The sequence below is a fragment of the Xiphias gladius genome, chromosome 16 (genome assembly GCF_016859285.1).
Source record: "Xiphias gladius isolate SHS-SW01 ecotype Sanya breed wild chromosome 16, ASM1685928v1, whole genome shotgun sequence".
In the NCBI taxonomy this organism is placed as follows: Eukaryota; Metazoa; Chordata; class Actinopteri; order Istiophoriformes; family Xiphiidae; genus Xiphias; species Xiphias gladius.
The window spans coordinates 13,323,007-13,342,500 of record NC_053415.1 but is presented as its reverse complement, the minus strand read 5'-3'; the positions used below and the strand labels follow the sequence as shown (position 1 = coordinate 13,342,500).

At 39.5% G+C, this 19,494-nt stretch overlaps 1 protein-coding gene across 1 annotated transcript in view; it reads left to right on the top strand.

The window, feature by feature from the left end:
- Positions 1 to 16,417, top strand: part of LOC120801324 (activin receptor type-1-like) — a 32,543-nt gene extending 16,126 nt beyond the window's left edge. The window contains exons 4-12 of the mRNA XM_040148182.1: positions 1,325 to 1,597; positions 1,845 to 2,111; positions 3,591 to 3,796; positions 10,410 to 10,509; positions 11,875 to 12,021; positions 12,515 to 12,790; positions 13,787 to 13,984; positions 14,668 to 14,798; positions 14,939 to 16,417. Of these exons, the coding sequence (XP_040004116.1) occupies positions 1,325 to 1,597; positions 1,845 to 2,111; positions 3,591 to 3,796; positions 10,410 to 10,509; positions 11,875 to 12,021; positions 12,515 to 12,790; positions 13,787 to 13,984; positions 14,668 to 14,798; positions 14,939 to 15,073 (1,733 nt within the window). The 3' untranslated portion in view covers positions 15,074 to 16,417. The remainder of the gene's footprint in view (positions 1 to 1,324; positions 1,598 to 1,844; positions 2,112 to 3,590; positions 3,797 to 10,409; positions 10,510 to 11,874; positions 12,022 to 12,514; positions 12,791 to 13,786; positions 13,985 to 14,667; positions 14,799 to 14,938) is intronic.
- The last annotated feature ends 3,077 nt before the right edge of the window (positions 16,418 to 19,494 follow it).

Below are 19,494 nucleotides of genomic sequence, written 5' to 3'. Positions count from 1 at the left end.
TGGGCATGTATGGCTGCCAGTGGCACTGGGTCCCTGTTGTTTATTGATGATGTGACTGTTGATAGAAGTAGCAGGATAAATTCTGAAGCGTACAGGGCTATACTATCTGCTCAGATTCAGCCAAATACTGCAAAACTGGTAGGGGATGGTGCTTAACAGCACAGATGGATAATGAAACAAAACATACTGCGACAGCAACCCAACTCTTCTCAATGCGAAGAAATTGAATATTCTTTAATGGCCAAGTCATTCACCTGATCTCAACCCAACTGAGCATGCTTTTCACTTCCTGAAGACAAACTGAGGATAGAAAGACCCACAAAATAGCACCAACTGAGGGCAGCTGCAGTAAAGTCCAGGCAAAGCATCGAAAGGGAGGAAACTCAGCATTTGGTGATGTCTATGGGTTCCAGACTTCAGGCAGTCCTTGACTGCAAAGAAGCTTCATCCAAGTATTAAAAATAATCCTGATATTTATAGTTATGTTGGTTTGTCCTATTACTTTTGAGCCTCTGAGAATGAGGGACTATGTTAAAAAATGGCTGCTATTCCTAAACGGCTAATGCAATATTTTTGTTTAATCCCTTGAATTAAAGCTTAAAGTCTACACTTCGATAACATCTTGATGCCTTCTTTTCAAATCCATTGTTGTGGACTACAGAGGCAAAATTATGAAAACTGTGTCACTGTCCAAATACTTATACCCCTAACTGTATCTAACACTTCACTTTGGGTGATGTGGTTAAAATCAGTAACACCATGTTAATACAAATATATTTGATGGCAAATATATGCAAAGATAATCACATTTTGTTGACTTTTTCCCATGTTCTAATGCATCAGACACAACTCTTAATATATGTAAAATAAAAACCTTCAATACTTTTCTTTTTTAGTTTTTAAACAGAGTTTGCTTGGAATCATTCATTTAAACCAATGAATTGATAAATCATAGTATCATTGCACAGTGATTCAACTGAAAGTAATAAATTATTGGCTAATTTCAATGGAGAATCCGGAAAGAATCAAATAATACATACAAAGAAATCAAAATTGAGGATGGCAGAAAAATTTTTTTGGTGGGCCCCCTGAATAAATTCTATGTGTGGAGAACAACTCATTTTATTTCAGCAGGTGTTGGATTTTTAACAGGAAAATATTTTCTGATGCATATAAACTTAGGCATCCTCTTCAATAACTGACCAACAGCAACATGCCTGTTGTCCTGCATGCTTTCTGATCTGAGTAAATGCCATTTAATTTAATGGGATACTAATGGTATTGCCCTAATGGGTTTTCCCATATCTCTGTTTCCTCTTATCAGATGTAGAACTGTCTGCTGGCAGACCAGTCCTCAGAGACCAGGAGTGCGTGTGCGAGGGCGGCGTGTGTGAGCGTGACCATCGCTGCACAGGGCAGCAGTGTTTCTCCTCCCTGAAGATGATCGATGGGCTGGCCGTCCAACAGAAGGGCTGCCTGAGGGACGACGAGGAGGGCAGCGCCACCTGTGCCATGCCACCCTCATCTGCCCATGTCATCAAGTGCTGCCAGGGCCATCTGTGTAACATGAACGTCACTGTTCAAGCTCCTGGGAAAGGTGACTTTGTACAGATTGTACACATTTCTCTTGGCTGCTGTTCATGATAGACCTTATGTTACTTAGGATTGTGCAAAAGTTCCACTTTGGAGCTGATCTGTTATATTATTACCTTTTATGACAAGATTGTATTTGCATTTGATGTTTTTATACACCATAAAAAGCAACAGTCATGTTTATAGTGATGCAGCAATAGTTTGAGGTTTAATTATTTACCAGCCATGTCTTCTTCCTGAATCCTTTGCAGAGGAGCAGTTGAAGCCCCTGATCAAACAGGAGCACGAGTGTGTGTGTGAAGGCAGCTCATGTGTAACAGGCAATCGCTGCATGGGCCACCAGTGTTTCTCTTCTCTGACGGTCAACGGCGGCTCTCTGGTGTACCAGAAAGGCTGCTTTAAGGTTTATGAGCAGAGTACGTTGACCTGTAAGACCCCACCTTCCAGAGACCAGACTGTGGAGTGCTGCCAGGGTCCCCTGTGTAACATGAACAGCACTGTGGAGCTGCCTGTCAAAGGTACAGTACTGTAACCCCCAGTACAGGTATCTGTATTTTGAAACACAAACACAGTTTGAGAACTGTTTCTGTACCGTTCTGTCAAAGATGCTCAAGAGCTCAGTCTGTTGATTTCACTGTTGGACACTTTTAAACAAATTGCTGTAGCCCTTCCCGACAAAATGCTGCCTAGATTTCATCTATTCAGAATAGGAATGACCATGAAGGTAAGTCATTGTTGTGCTTTAGAGAAAGTAACGCATATTATTCCTCTTCATCATTCTCTGTTGAGAAGGCTACGCCATCGGCTTGAAACTGTCTGCCATGGCTGTTTTGGATGGTTTCTGTTGGCCTGAGTTGCACCTCTGTGTGGTCACACTCCTGGCACATCATGAAACAGAAATGGGGAGACAGTGGGCAACTAGAGGGTTTTGAATATTATTTAGTCATGGTCCACCTCCCACCTGTCCTCTCGGAGGCCGTCAGAGTTGGCTGACAAGAGGCCAGAGGGTGAATTCACCTGGGAATGAAGGAGAGGCAGGCATCTATACGCAGAGCTATTTTTGCCCTTTTTGTCTCTTTTCACCTACTTTTCCCTCTACAGCAGTCATATTTTTCATAAATTAATATTTAAACCTAAGATACCTGCAACCCTTTTTGATCTACATTTGAAGATTATAGCTGTGCTAAATAAAATTTACAAATTGGGGCGCAAGCTAGGTACAGTTTACAATGCCTTAATAATTTGTTAAGTATTACTTTGCAAACTGTATTGCCCTTCGCTGTAAAACTCCTTTGTCTTGTTACATTGCTACTACTACATTGGTAATACAATAATCATGTAAAAATATGTTTTTTTAAGTTGCCTAACTAAATGCATCCCTTCTTATGTGTTTGAGTCAAGTCTAGTGAGCTTCCAGAATGTGTTACTAGTTGTGTATTTGGGAGAAAGAGTTCATTATGCGAGTTGAGAAAAAGGGGATCATTGTCTGTGCTCCAGGCAGAGCTGAGCACTCTTTCCCTTGGAATGTTTGGAAAGTGTGAATGGTGGTCAGTTCCCCAGGCTGACTTGATGAGATTCAGTGTGTGTGTGTATTTGTGTGTGTGTGAATGCTCATGCACATATGTGTTCTGCATGCACCCCCACCCTTAACCGATGTCCCTTTTCTTCAGAGGGTGCAGCAGAAAACTGATAATTGTGTATAGTCAAGCCTTGGCATGTGTTGTCTACTCAGTGATAAAAAATCACAGCAAAGGAGAGTTTTCCTTCAGCATATCTAATTAATATCTCCTCTTCTTGTATCATAGCTACGTGCTAATGGACACTATTGTCTGTTGTTTACTTCAAGCAACTGTACTCAGTCCCTTCACAGGCAAAAGCCAAATTTTGTCATTCAAAATCAAGCTTTATGTTTTTTTTCTTAAAAAATGTCCACAAAATGACCTGAGTGATAGTTTGAAGAACAATTGCACATTGTACATTTTTCTCTACCCTCCCAGCTGATGAGACGCCAAACTACAGTGTGACCACACTGGCTATTGTCATCGTGGCACCCATCATCGTCCTCATCGTCCTCTCGGCTATTGCTATCCTGGTGTTTAGACGCATCCACCACAATCAAATGGAGAGATTAACATCACGAGATGCTGAATACGGAACTATTGACGGCCTTATAGCATCCAATGTGGGGGAGAGCACTCTGGCGGTGAGTACTGGATACTATGAAGGAGGTTACCTTCAGCACAGAGTTTGCAAAGGAAAGGATATCCTGAACTCATTAGAAAGATCGGTATAAAAGCTGCTCAAAGCATATTTCAATTAGCCAGTATATTTGATATGAATACTTAATCAAATTCAAGTCATTTATTTTAACCCCTTTCTTTACAGTAGCCACCACAAAGATGTTTTGAACATTATGCACAAGTTTTAGCAAGAAAAAACATCTGCTATATTTCTGAGATACTTGACAGTGCATTTGCTTTTGTCATTGTACTGCAAGTCTAGTTGAGGGTATAAATGTTTATAAATTTTGAATGTTGATAAATGTTTGTGTGTATTTTTCTACTTAAAATTCACTATAGGTCTGTTTGCTGTATTTAAATACTAAATACTAATGCAATCAAACATTTAAAAGAAGCAGACAACCTTAATAATTTAGCTCTAGTTCTTGTTTAGTGTTTCTGTGTCTAGTTTCTCTATTAAATGATCTATCAATCATTTCAAGAGAGACAACAGATCCAATCTTGTTTTTTGAATTTGGGTGGTAAGGTGACTGTTTTGAGTACACCTAAATCACAGAGTATCTTTAAAGTCAATCTGATCTGCAAATGTGTTCACCAATAACAGCGATGGAAAACCCCCTCTGAAATTATGTGTTATATTAACTTGAAGGATTCAGCTGTTTGATTAGTGGGGACCTCTGCCTCTTTTGTGTACGCATTCGCTACAACAGGATAATATACAAGAGAGACACGATGGTACGATTAACATTGTTGCCTCTTTAATCCAGATTTGTGATCAAGGCAGTCATGTGGTGGCACTGTAATCAAGAGTTTAGTGTTATATGCTGTGAACAAACATGGCACAAACCCTGAACTGAAGACAACTTGGAGCTGTTCAAAGAAAGCGCATTTATCCTTCAGCTTGCCAAAATAGTCTTTTCTACTTTCGTAGAGCCCTTACAAATAAAAAACCTTAAATTATCCACCATAGTTGTGATGTTTTTTTTTTTTTATGTCAAAAAATAGGAGAATGCTTCCGGCCAAGTGAAAATAAAACTGATCCACTGGGCCATTGTTGTAAAGTTATAAACAATCCTACATTTATGTTTTTAGTGACTTTTTCTGTTCTTTTGGTTTTTATTTTGACTTTGCATCATGGCTGAATTAAAGCTCTAAATCACATTAAAGCAGTAAACCACCAAATAAGGTGCACAATAATTCTATAACTCCTCATGTTTATCTCAGTAAATTATAGGTAGATACACTGTAGAAGCCTGTTTGTAATGTTAAAGCCTTAGTAGTAGTAATTTTTTTACAGTTAGATTTTATTATTTCTTTTATTTCTTTTTTTTCTTTTAACAAAAACAACAGCACAGTCCATCAGTATCGTTGCCAGGCACCATGACATCCACAACATCCAGATACCAAACATTATGTAATATGGATTATGAACTGGGGGGTCTTTATTCAGCACTACTTAATTTGTCTAAAAATTTCCATGATTGGCAGAGCATACAGCAGAAGGAAGGTAAATGACATTTTAGGAAGTGAGGATGAGGAGAGAAAAGCCATCAACTACATTCCTTATTCCACCAAATATTCCATTCTGTCCATCTTGCAATGTATAAATCATTTCTTAGTCTCAGTAGGAAAAGTCAGTTTTCCATCTCTTTAATCTCTTTTATGATTTCAAGCCAATCATCTACTGTAGGTGGGTCGGTCTGTAACCATTTATGAGCAGTTGCTTTTTTTTTGCTGTTGCAGTCAATATTTGTGATTTCTTGTTATCCCTTCTGGCAGTTGGCCACATAAAGTGACATGCACGTAAATGAAACCTGCCGTCCAAGAATATGTTGCATGATTCTCCATATACTTTCCCAAAATAGTTGTATCTTTGCGCAGGTCCAAAAAATGTGTTGGTGATTTGCCCCATCATCCCCACAGTTTCTCCAACATTTTTGGTCTATTGATATTAGATAAGTTTTCATTTTAGGAGTAATGAAAAAACGAACAAGGTTCTTCCAACAGAGTTCACGCCAATACATAGAACAAGAAGTAAAAAAAAAAATAGTTTCACATATGTTTTCCCATTGTTGACTCATTATTTTATAATTTAATTCATTCTCCCATCTCTCGTTGATCTACTCTGTCGTAGTTCCCCTACCCATTGCAATTCTCTGGTAAAGTTCTGAAACTACTAATTTAGAACTACCAGTGTATCCCTGTGTTGTTAATTGTATTATTTTGTTGGGTTCTATAATTGCCTAATTTTTCCCAAATTCTCTTAAGACCTATTGGTGTACTACTACTGTAAATATCTGGCAGTCATCTGGATTACTGACATTTAGCAAAACATCATCAGCATACAACACTACAAGAAGAAACACAAGAATTCCCTGTATACTACAGTCTTCTCTTATTGCCTGTGCCAAAAGTTCTATGTAAAGTGCAAAAAAAAAAAAAGGTATGTGAAAAGGGGCGTCCCTGAATCTTTCAAATTTTACATGATCAGCAAGACGTCCATTTATCTGGATTCTTGCCGTAGGGGCAGAATATAAGTTTTCAATGCTGTTAATTGACTTTTAAGCAAAGCCAAAATGCTCCAAGACCAAAAACAAATATTCCCAACGAACGCAAGTCAAACGCTTTCTCAGCATCTAGATTGACTAACACAGCATTTGTTTTGGCTTTTTTCTGATGTTTTGTATTAAATGAAGAGGGCATCTAATATTATCTTGATTTTACGTCCCTGGGCAAAACCGGATCTGTCACTGTCAGTTAGTTCCGAAATAAATGAGTCTGATCCCCTAGACATGAATACAGTTTGGAAATCTGATTTAAAATTGAAAACTTTTTATTCTTGCCTTCTTTTGGGTTGACAAAAATGACAGCTACTCGCCACGAAGGTGAAGTTGACATTTTCTCAAGTTTCCAATTAAAGGAATTTAAGAGTACCTGAGTCAAATCTCCTCATACAACTCAGCTGGTAGACCACCAATTCGTGGTGTCTTATTATTTTTTAATTTCATTCACTGCAGTCTCCAGTTATTTTTTTCATGAGCTGTGACATTAGGCACTCATTTCAATGTTCTCCAATTTAGGGCAGGTCGAGGGAATTTGAAAAGGTATTTGCGTTCTCTTTACTGTATTGTTTTGGTTGTGACTAGAGAGTCTTGTAATATGTTGTGTGCAGTATCAATTTCATCTAAGTTATCATATATTTGTACTGTTTTAGGATCTAACATCTTTTTTTATATTGACTGTGAGATCTGTTTTTTACTTATTTTCTTTGCTAGTCATTTTGTAGTTTTAGAACCTACCTCATCATACAACTGTTTTAGGAATTTATATTTCTTATCTGATTCTTCTTTATAAATGTCACTGATCTAATTTCTTCTTTCTAATTTCGTTAACTTTAATCATCATTTGGGTCTAGTGATTCTTGCTGTTTTGCCTTTCGAATTCTTTTAAACTATTTTTCTCAGTTTTCTAAATTGATTTTCCTTTGTTTTCTTGATTGTTGTACTCTGGGATATCAGTTTACCCCTGTCAGCTGCCTTTAAGGTATCCCATATTATATTTGGGTTCACTTCCCCACTTCCAATTAGGTCGAGGAAGGTCTTGATTTCAGATTTTACTTGTTGTAAGACTGTTTTGTTGTTAAACGAACTTGTATTGAGTCTTCAAATTGTTCTCTTTCATCTACCATCCAAGTGTATCAGGTAGATTGGTGAGTGATCTGAGATATCTCTATACTTCAGAATCCTACGTCTATTATTTTGAGACATAAAAAACAATCTTGAATACACCACATGGGGAACAGAGAAAGAAGTAGAATGTTTGTCCGTTGGATGTACTGTAGGTCCATCCAAATGTCCAATAAGCCCATTTCATCCAGACCCTTTTTCAGTAATTTAGTCTGGGGAGGCATATAGATGTATGCCATTTGGCATTTATTACTTTATTAAAGTTTCCTGCACAGATTAACATGCCTTGTAATTCTGAACCATTAGTTCAAGAGCCTTTTTCATAATATTTTGAAATGCTTTGTGGAGGTAGGTAAACACAAAGAAGGGGGGTCAATTTATTTTCTATTTTGCCTTGCACTAGATTTTGATCAGCCCTCGCTACCCCTGATCTCCGTAACTAATTCAAAATGAACAAAATTATGTATTGATATTGCAAGTCTTCTCAAGTCCGGTTTTATATGCTGTATAATGTGTTTTTATACCCAATTTGTTTTTTATTTTTCATGTTCAATTCGAGATAGATGAGTTTCTTGTAGGAATATGATTTGTTTTTTTGTTTTTTGTTTTTTTCCTTTTCATCTTGACCCATTACTCTACTCCCCTTAACTGGACTATTTAAGCAATTCACATTCCAAGAAGCTACTCTTAAGTTATTAGAACCTCTTAACAATAGTTGAGTCTACATGTGTCGGCAACATAAACATATGGACTGTGACAGTAAAATTAGACCTACTTATGCCTCAGGATTCCCTGCACTGTAATAGTGTTCACACTTGTCAATGGAAATCTCTGAGCCTCTCTCGGGCTTGTTCAGTGTGATCTCTTTTTGCACCAGTGTGTGCCATGAGTGAGTCTCCTTTCCAAATTGGTGTCAGTCGTTTGTGGCAGGTCCAGGGGGTAGCCTCTCCTTCTCATGTCCTTGTATATTTCAGTTGCACCATTTTCCCAGTGAATCCTCATCTTGGCAGGATATGGTGCCTCAGTAGGAAAGTTGTGTGCAAAAGCTTCCAGTTTTTCCTCAAAGGTGTCCTTCTCTGCCCAGGCTTTTTTCAGTATTTTGTCTTTTATGTCTCAGCTCTCTAAATTAACCAGAATGGATATTGAGATGTTTTCATCTGAGGTTTAGTAGCGATTGATTGGTTGGCTCTCTGGGTTTGCAGATCAGTGTTCCTGTCGAGTATAACCTCCATCTTCAGAAAGTTTTCAGTGAATGTTAGCATTGAGCTTCCTTCTGTGCCTTCCTTAATGCCTATATGCGGATGTTATTATGGCACAATGCTCCGTCTAGAGCCATTAATTTAGCTTGAAGGAGTCTCTGTTGTCTGAGAGAGTAAAGCAGAGCGTCCCTTAACTCAGCGTTAACTGTCTCTGTCTTCAACCGTTTCTTTCTTAAAAAATCCTTAAACACTGAAACTTGTTTTTCCCCTTTCCCAGTCATTTTTCCAGTCTGTTATAGGAATGTCTTTTGCTGTTTATTTTCTCTCCACTCAACCATGGATTGTACGTTTTCTCCTCTTTCATGTTTTGAGGCCCACTAAACCGATCCAGAGTATAGGTGGAGTCCTGTGGTTAGTGTTTAGTCTGAAAGACAACCCAGCACATTCACTGGCTCACACACTGTGTAATCAAGTTGTGTGCTCACAGTCTAGCTTATGCCCTAATACAATACATGGCTATTACAGTCCATTTTGTGATTCTGTATCCCCATAAAAGCTAAAATTTGCTGTCTTCTTTGGCTGTCATGGAACATCAAATCTGTTTTTGTAAGCATGTCTAAACTCTTCAAATCCCAGATTATCCCACATCTCTAATTATGAAACTTTTAAATAACATGTCCAAATGTTAAAGTATGATCATTTTAAATGTGTGTGTCTGTTTTGTGTCCGAGAGAGAAATTGCTGATTTTGGCTCTCTCTCAAGCTGTTTTCCAAAGTCCATCAAATACACTTGGCGATGAAAGGCCCAAATATGGAGCCACAGAATGTTTGTTTCAGCATAATTAAAAAGTGCTTGGCAGCACCATGAGAAAGGTTATTAGCAACAGTGGTGTGGCTGTGAAAAGCAAATTGGACTGAAATACATGTGCTTGTCCCTCTACAGCCTGCTGCCCAGAAGTCGTCTCTGATTATAATGATATTGCGGCGTTCTGATTGCACTCTGCTGCTAAACAGCCTGCCCCAAATATACCCTCCTAAAAACAATCCTCCTGTACCAGAGAGAGGGATTAACTCTCTGCAGAGCAACTCATCATTCATTTTATGGCCTCTGTCTTGCATTCCTGTTGTGATTCCAAATTGTCTCTCAGGCAGCTCTTGCATTATGCATCTGTTTATCTGAGGCATCACTCTGTTTTCAATCCTCAACCTTCCCTCCCAGTTTAGTCATTTGTTTTGCTCAGCAGCTCCTGACTCTGTTGCTGTGTACTGCCCCCCTGTGTCAGCACCGGCAAGCTGCACGGCTCATAGCTGAGATAAAAATAAAAGGCTTAGTAGCATTGCGCCTGTTTTGGAGTCTGGCCCTTGGATTAGATAAAATCTCCAGCGCCCACACCAGTCACTAGGGAGGGGGTGGCACTTCTGTTGTTTACTCAGCAGGGGGCACTCTGCACCTCCAGCACTGACGCACACACAAAATACCCCGATGCACACAAACCCCTTCCTTCCCATGTGGGTGCTACATAAAAGGAGGCCTGCTTGTATTAGCATTATTTGAGTCCCACGTGCTCTTTATTTCATCATTTTTAGGCTTGAGCCACAGGATTTCTTCACTTAGATAGCTCACTTTCAAATATACACACATGCAAATACACAAGCCCTTAACTCGTTGTTTCTATTTTTCTCTTTCTCAGGATTTGTTGGACCATTCCTGCACTTCAGGCAGTGGCTCAGGACTCCCATTCCTTGTTCAGAGAACTGTTGCTCGACAAATTACACTCAATGAGTGTGTGGGTAAGTGTCCTGGTAAAGGCTGTTTTCATATTTACGATAGCAAAGCCTAAAGAAAACTCAGCCCCTCATTCATTTCAATGAGGCACTCCGACTGTACTGACACAGGGGCCTCTGGCCAAAAAAATGCAGTTAAGTCCTGCAAAAAAGGTGGTCCTAGCTCTGTTAAAGCCTCAGAGCCGCTGTACCATTTGGCAACACACTGTTGGACATTCAAATACAGGCTCTGATAAGCCTTCAAACTTGTTTTTGTGGTTAACATTTTCATTGATACCTTCACCTGCCTTCATATGTAAGACTGATAGAGCTTCATAGATCTTCCAATATATGCAGAATACATGCAAAACAAGTATTTTGTCTACAAGAAACATTCATTTAAACAAATATTTGGGTTGCAAAACAGGCAAGTGCTGTGTGGATATTCTGAAACTTAGCCGAATTAATGTGCAACAGTTCCAGCAATTAAGTCCCCAGAGCCAAAATTGCACAAATTTTATTTTCGAGATCGGCTGTAGTATGTTAAGTGTCAGAGAAAATGTTACAAACAGCAAAACATTTTCATACGGACAAACATGTTGCCATATTTATCAGTGTTCAAGGTTAAGTCAATCCTGTTGCTATAAGAGGTTAACTCATTGTTTTACACCAATTGCACTGTTACAACTGTTAGTTGATTTCAGACTCTCCAAGGCAACGCAAACAAGTTCAATCTGCATGAATTGATTAATGGCCACTAGGGGGCAACAAACTAAGAGGACATTTACACAGACACCAGCACATCACCAGCACGTTGTTGAGGTGAACATGTTTGCAAAATATTTACACATCAAGTAGACACAGCTATAGTAGCATTCATGTTGCATTGTTATTCTGGTCACCTGATGAATGTAATTCCAAAACTCACTTTCCTTCTAGCTCTGTCTTGTTTCCCCCAGTTTCTGACAAATATATCTGGGTCTGTAGCTGTTCAGTGTTTCGTCAGTGTTTGGCCCACTCAGTAACTTTGTCTGCTATTTGTAACAGGGCAGTTGGCCTATGGTGAACCTTATTACAGTTTTTTTTTTCCTGGAGACTGCTCCCCACAGGGAGATGATGAGCAAAAAGAAGCTAAAAGGTCCAAGACTTTTTTTATTTTTTTTAATGGGACATGTGCACATAAACCCTGAATTTGTGGTAGCTCTCCTGCATCCACCATGTACCTTGTTTTTATATATCTAAAATGTTTTGTTTTGGTTAGTTTTTTGTTAACTTAAATTTGAATTTAATCCTTCCTCTTGGAGACAATAAGTTGTTCAAGTGCTGAGCCCCTTACACATTTTTATGAGTCTCTTCCTGTCTGTTAATTTCTCCCATGTTTTTGCCTGCCAGGTAAGGGCCGTTATGGTGAAGTGTGGAGGGGTCAGTGGCAGGGAGAGAGTGTCGCTGTCAAAATCTTCTCCTCCAGAGATGAGAAGTCCTGGTTCAGAGAGACTGAGATCTACAACACAGTGCTGCTGAGACATGAGAACATCCTTGGTATGTAGCATATTGCATGTGATCAGGTTTAACAAGTTGTAAGAGTACGTATAGCAGGACACAATGACCTTCATAGTTTTTCTTTTATGTCACCTCGTGCCTGTGTGTAGACAAATTCTTTAGAACAACTCGAGACTAATACATGATAAGCAATTTATGCTTCACACCAATTTATTTCTAAAAAATATCTAATCAGATTTGACAGGCTTACTTTCTCCTTAATACAGCTCATGCAGGCCCTGCATTGTGTACAGATAATTTATTTTGACACATATGTATTACCAATTGCCAGTTAAACCCATTCCTTTAAAATTATAATACATTTATCACTTGTTTTAAAAGTCAAAAATATTTGTGCAGACCTCTCTACTTAACCTTTACTGAGTATTAATTGTACAGTAATGGTCAAACATGTCCCATTGGTTAAATACTGTGGTGTGTGTGTTGATCGAAACATTTTATTAATTACAATGATATATTTCTCTCAACATAGGCTTCATAGCTTCAGACATGACCTCGAGGAACTCCAGTACTCAGCTGTGGCTGATCACTCACTTCCATGAGATGGGCTCCTTGTATGACTACCTTCAACTCAGCACCCTGGATGCCTCCAGCTGCCTCCGCATGGCACTCTCCATCGCAAGCGGCTTGGCACATCTCCATGTTGAGATCTTTGGGACACAGGGCAAACCGGCTATCGCCCACAGAGACCTGAAGAGCAAAAATATATTGGTCAAAAAGAATGGACAGTGCTGCATTGCTGACCTTGGTGAGAATGCTAACATATCTATATGATAAATGTTCTGTTTATTTTTCTCTATATTAGTGGACTGTATTTCCTAACTTTTAATCTAATAGTAAGTTTACCTTAAATTTTCTGCTTTTGAGATGTGGATCCGATGTACTTTTCAAATCCCTTCACAAGCAGAGCTGCCCTGTTGGACCATTAACTGTTGGACCATTAACTACAAACATACATAGTTTAATCCTGCAAAACTTAATTTTAAATTCAAGTGTACATCCCAAAGTTTCCAAAGATATAAATTGCGTCAGGTTGAACTTTCAGGAAATGTTTATAAAAGGATGCACAATATGGCAAGAACATGTCCATTAGATTGAATAGTGCAGTTACAAAAAAAACTGAGCCTTGGATTTGAATATTTCACTCCATGTAACATAGCTTTAATAAAGTGCTTATACAAATTGATTCACCACCTTAAAGCTACTGAAGGGCTTAAATGGATGTCATAGTTCATGAGCATTGCATAAGAGATGCATCTGCAGTTGCTCAACTCGCATCTATCCCCTTAGCCATATTTGTCATAAATTTAGGAAAAACAACCACTGCTAAGTGTACCACCTGGCCCTTAACCAAAAACACATTTGAAAGAACTCAGACCACTTTTATCTAATACACCAATGTTCCATTTGCAGATACTTGAATAAAAACTAATTCAGGTACAAGCCACAACCTGCTGACAGGCTTGATGTGTTTACAAGCTCGATACAATAAATTTTGCTCCAAATGAAGCATTTTGCTGTCCTGACAAACATGGCAGCAGTTGTTTGTCTCAGAAGCGAGTTGTTCTAATTATCTGAGTACATCCTGTTTGGGGTGAACAGGACTGTTTACAATGTACAAGTAGGAGGACGAGATGTCATATTAGGACTTTTTAATGGGACAACTGGACTTTTTTGTGTTCTTCATACGTCGTAAAACATGTCTGGAGGGGATTTTTAAAGACTTTTTGTTTTTTCATGTTAGGTCTGGCGGTCATGCATTTTCAAGACACCAACGAGTTAGATGTGGGAAACAACCCCAAAGTGGGTACAAAGCGTTACATGGCCCCCGAGGTACTCGATGACTCTATCCAGATGGACTGTTTTGAGTCCTACAAGAGAGTGGACATCTGGGCCCTGGGCCTCGTCTTGTGGGAGGTTGCCAGGAGGACAGTCAGCAATGGTCAGTATGTTTTACACAACATGTTGGATTCAACATAGCCCTGTCTCTTAAAAGTCTCTCTTTTTCCTTAATTCCATCAACTCGGCCAACTGTCATGCTTGTGCATCGTATAGTTGCATTACCTATAAACAGAGCAATAACCATGAATTTCATTTGTGTTAGCAATCCGAAAAAACAGGGTGGTAGACTGAGTGTTTTAGATGTAAAGAAACATAACAATGCACCAGTGACATGTTTCTTCAGAATGAACACAGAATCACTGCTTTAACTAGGACTACGTAAAAGCTTTTCTGCTTCTGATAGGAAGTTTTGGCCTCAGTACACATGCCCCCATCCACAGTCTGTGGTCTGCGGAGAAGCCAGAGGCATCTTATGTGAAATAAAACCTACTTCCTCTCTTCACTGTCAAACAGTTTTAGCGCTCTTTAGTCGGAACTGGGCTTTCAGCAACACTTAAGATATTGATTCGGCCCCAACACAGTAATCTCACATCTCTGTTTTGTACCATAGCCGCACTTGAGAGCAAGTTAAGAACAAAACGGCCATGCCATGACATTAATCCTTTTTTATATGCTTTAATGTATTTTATGTTAGTCATTCGTCAGTATAAGTAGTATTTTACACTTTGTTTTAAGTGATGTGATCTTGAACGTGAGTTGTTGCATGATCTGCTCTACTTGTAGGCATTGTAGAGGACTACAAGCCACCTTTTCACGACGTGGTCCCAAGTGATCCCAGTTTTGAGGATATGAAGAAGGTTGTGTGTGTGGATCAGCAGAGGCCCAACATCCCAAACAGATGGTTTTCAGACCCAGTAAGTAATATTCAAACTGTCATTAATTAGCAGATAATGTCTGATCCTATTGATATCCAGAAATAAAAGAATTTCAGTTCAATTCTAATGTTGACATTGGGAACACACTGATTGATTTCTTTCTCCTAATTAATTTTCAGACTTTAACCTCCATGGCCAAACTCATGAAAGAGTGCTGGTACCAGAATCCATCAGCCAGATTAACAGCGTTGCGCATCAAAAAGACTCTCACAAAGATCGACAACTCCCTGGACAAAATCAAAACAGACATTTGAGCCTGCCTCAAGAAGAAGAGGCAGACATATACTAAAGGCCTTTGAAGACATCCAGAGGGTGGACCATCATAGAGAAATCTCAGAAGACAAAAGACTTTGATGGGTTCAGTGCCCTTATAGTGGCACAGACCAATATTTATTTTAAAACACTTGGCGGGACACATTTTGGCATCCAAAGATGGCTTACCGGGCATTCCTGAGACTGCCAATGGTCTTGGAAATAGGAAAATATCTTCTCAACTTATAACACTGTTAGAAATGTTCTTCAAGGAAGAAACTGTTACATGGGCATTTGAGTAGGCTTGCTTTTGTTAGAACCGCAGATTTTGTTTGACACTTTTTTTAGTTTGAAAAATGTCAGAACATATTAGCAGTTTCACTTTATCTCTGTAATCGTCATGCATTGTGTAATGGAAATTTTTAATACAATTCACATTTTACTATTCAGCTGTTAAGCTGTAGTTATATTATCTATGGAATGCACTGATTGCTTATTGTTCAGTTGCAAGGTACAGCCTGACCCTCAGGGATAAAATGAACCAGTTGGTAACAGGCAGTTGTCCTTCATCCCTGAGCTGCAATCTATCTCACCAATTAATTACGAAACTAAGTGTGTTTTATCTCTTTGAACAGATACACAGCAACCCCTCCTTTCTGTAATGACTAAGGGGTATAAATGCTCTACTAAGTTTTGTGCTTTATGCTCATTGTCATACACTGCTCATTGCTGTGTGACCTTTGGTCGCTGTATGCTTGAGACCATCTGCAGATGCTGAATTAAACTTACAAAAAGTCAAGAGTTGACTCTAAGTGCTTTATTGAACAGAAAATTGCCACCGCGAACACTTGTTTGATCTATGGTGGATTCATTTGGAAAAGAGGTCAACTGGCCAACTGAACTTGCCAATTTATTCAGCATACTTTCTGAAATAGTAAGGATCACAGCAAGGAGTTTTAAGTTTTACTTTGTGTGTCATGCACCTCTGTTTACAATGCTGTCAGAACAAGTGTCTTGGGATCTAATCAGTCCTGTAACATTTAGTTGTACGGCTGTGTCAGTGGCACTGTTCTTTTCTTAATCTCTCGTCCGACTGAAGGTACTCTGTTGCAGACTTTTTGTATATCACCATGCATTTTACATTGAATTATGTACCTGCTCTTTGTTTTGTTTTCTTCAGCTTTACAGACACAAATGCTAAAAGAACAAATAAAATATCTGCTAGATGGCGCTGAACTCTGTTTCTCCAGAGGCCTGTTAGTAAACCTTTAAAGCCTGTATACTGTCTTAACGCGTGCATTGTGGTCTTAATGCGTGCATTGTCAAGTAAATGAAGTCAAACTTCAGCCTTTTTTATTTCTTTAACATTTTATATCAATTAGTGATTTATATTAATTAAATAGAAAAAAAATAATTTTATCTGTCTCATTTGTCTTGATGCTGTGTCTAGTAAGTCCATTTATTAGCCATGCTGGTGACATGTCTCCAGGGAAGGCACTTCCAGCAGGCAGTCAGTCCGCTACTTTTGTCCATACTCATATATTTCAATAGCTATTGGGTGGATTGCCATGGGATCTTGTACAGACATACATGGTTTCTATTGCCTTTGGTGATCCCCTGACTTTTCCTCTCGGGCCATCATGAGGATTACATTTTTGGTTTAATGAAGTATTTTGACAACTATTTGATTATTTGTTGTGGAATTCAGATATTCACTTCCAAAGAAGATGAATTCCATTGACTTTGGTGGCTTTTCTCTTCTCACCATCATCAGGTCAACATTTCAGTCGGCCCAATACTTTGGTTTATGACCAAATACCTGCAATACTAATATCACTCCCGGCATTCAGCTGTACTTAGTGTTTAGTGCTAAATAGCAAACGTAAGTATGCTAACATGCTAAACTAAGACTGTGAACCCGGTAAAAAATTACCTGCCAACTGTCAGCATGTTAGCCTTTAGCTCAAAGCACCTCTGTGCTGCAGTATAGCCTCACAGAGCTGCTACTGTGGCTGTAGATCTTTAGTCTTATTTTATTTTATGTTTTGATTTCTCTGCACAGTTTAGTTTTATTTTTCTTGAGCTTTGGTGGTTTGACGGTATTACTTCAGTTGCAACTTATAGTGAATCTGTTAAGTATTCAGGGTCTATGATATCTAATCATTTTGGTCATGTAGTTTTTATTTCACTTCTGTCTGTTCCATCTATGGTTTCAAATCAGACCCTATCAAACCTCTTGTAAGTTCAGTACAGTGTATAGTAGCAACCACACCAAATGAATTGGACTATTGCAGCTTTAAAGCCTTCCAGCTAAAACCAAAATTCCATATTTCAGTGGCTGCCTCTATTCTTGTCAGTACAGGAGGAGTTGTTGGTTTACCCTGGTTTCATTCACTTTTATACCGTAAATTCTGCACAGTGATCTATTTCTGTACTGTAGCAAGCTTGACATCTGCACTAATAATGTAACAAATTAATATTAATTTGGAAAAGGTCAAAAGCCCAGGCATTTTCCCTGCCAGCTGTAAACTGAAACTGCGTGCAAAGCGGACATCTCGGCAGATGTCAAACAGAAACCAGGCTCCTGATGGTTTCCAGACTGATTAATATGCTGCAAGAGTTACGGGCCAGATGATAGAAACACAACAGTGGATGCCTGATGGTGCTGAGCCGCCCTGCTTGCATGTATCAATAGCCGTCAGACTTTCTACGTAGACTGTCTTCATATTCAGCGGCATTTGAGCCATCTTGCACAGAGCACAGAGGTTCGACCCAACCAGTTTTAAAATCGCATTGTGTTTCCTCAAGGCTCTGTACTTGGTTTGGATACATGCTGTGCACTTCTATGTGCATTATGACAGAGAGGGAGGAGTGGCAATCTGCCCCCTCTTTGGACAGGCTCCTGCGTAATTAGATAAATAAAGACAAAAAACCAACAGGTACCAGTGCTTTAAGTTATTGGCTCATTATCAAAAGTTTCAAAGCTGTGCTGTTTGTACAGAACATGTCGTCTACCTTGACTTTGATGCGAATACGTAGAAAATCACATGTTGTGCTTGTGTCGTCTTTGGGATTAAGCTGAGTTCGCTCCTTCACTCTCCCTGGCGACACTGGCACCTGTTGTTGCTATGGAGCCTTAGCAGCAGAAACACCACCTGGTCATATACGGCCTGCAGCAGATAATTTATTGTATACAGGTGCGTTGACCTTTGCACACAGGTGAATGTACAGCAGACCCGTTCAATACTCTCTACCTGAAAGTGTTTCCTCTTTCTATGGGAGGAATGAGAGCCGTGGTATACGTCTAGCCTGCTTTCTCCCATTTTGCTGACCTGAGTGCTGCTCGCATCCAGGGTGGGAATTGCGATAGGCACATGGGTGAAAGATGGGCTGCTTCGGGTCGGATTACCAAACGGTGCAAAGCAAAGACCAGCCAGTCCCTCAGGAGACACAAAATTATGAATGGGTCCGTTAATGGTAATTGAATTGAATGAAAATTGGTTAGAGAAGTTGCACCTCTCAAGTTCAATATCAACAAAGGTGAGCCCAGGATTACCACCCAATCTTGTGGCCCTGCCTTGCAGAGGGACCCTGTGTCAAAATCTAGATTCAAGACCTTCATTATTAGTAGTAGTAATAATGGACAGGCTATTACATGAGGAGTGTCCTCTATGGGTCTATGGGTTGTTTCTTAGGTAACAGATGAGGGAGCAGCCGGATCCCAGTGAATTGTGACTCTATTCTTCAGAGATGAGAACCTTATATTTTCAGAACTGGTCAAGTCATTTAGCCACAGTCTAAAAGCGGGAAATTCCTTCTTCTGCCAGAATGTCAAAATTCCATCTCGAGCTGTAATCAGACCACAGCAGAGAAGTTGCTGCGGTGCTCTTTTTTTAATACAAATGAGGATTCTTAAGTTCCCAGTGTAATTAACTCAGGAGCAGGTTCAATGTGCATATTAAGAATATCAGTGAATGTTGAATTTATTTATTTTTTGGTCCAATATCTCTCCATGCTGGGACGGAGGAGATTAACCTCTGCTATACTGCAATCATCACACCGTGAGCAGATGTCTGGACGGCTTTGATTTTGAACAGTGGGCTCTGTGGATAACCCGACAGTGAACGAGACGATGCCTGGAGTCGATAGAGCAAGCATTAATCTGGTCGAGGCTCTCTTCCCAGGTCTGATCGCGGACCCGCACCCCCCGGCTCCTTTTCCCATGCAGTTTCCATGCGGGCTGTGATGAATCGTAAAAAAATTGTGACACCTTTCCTGTCAGGACCCACCTTTGGGAGGATGCACCCATCCTAACCTGAGGGTGATGCACTTTCAAAAGAAGGTGAGTGGGCGCGCATAGAGTTTCTGATTTGCAGGAACGTGGGGGAAAAAAGAAAAGAAAAGAAAGACTTCTGGGGACTTC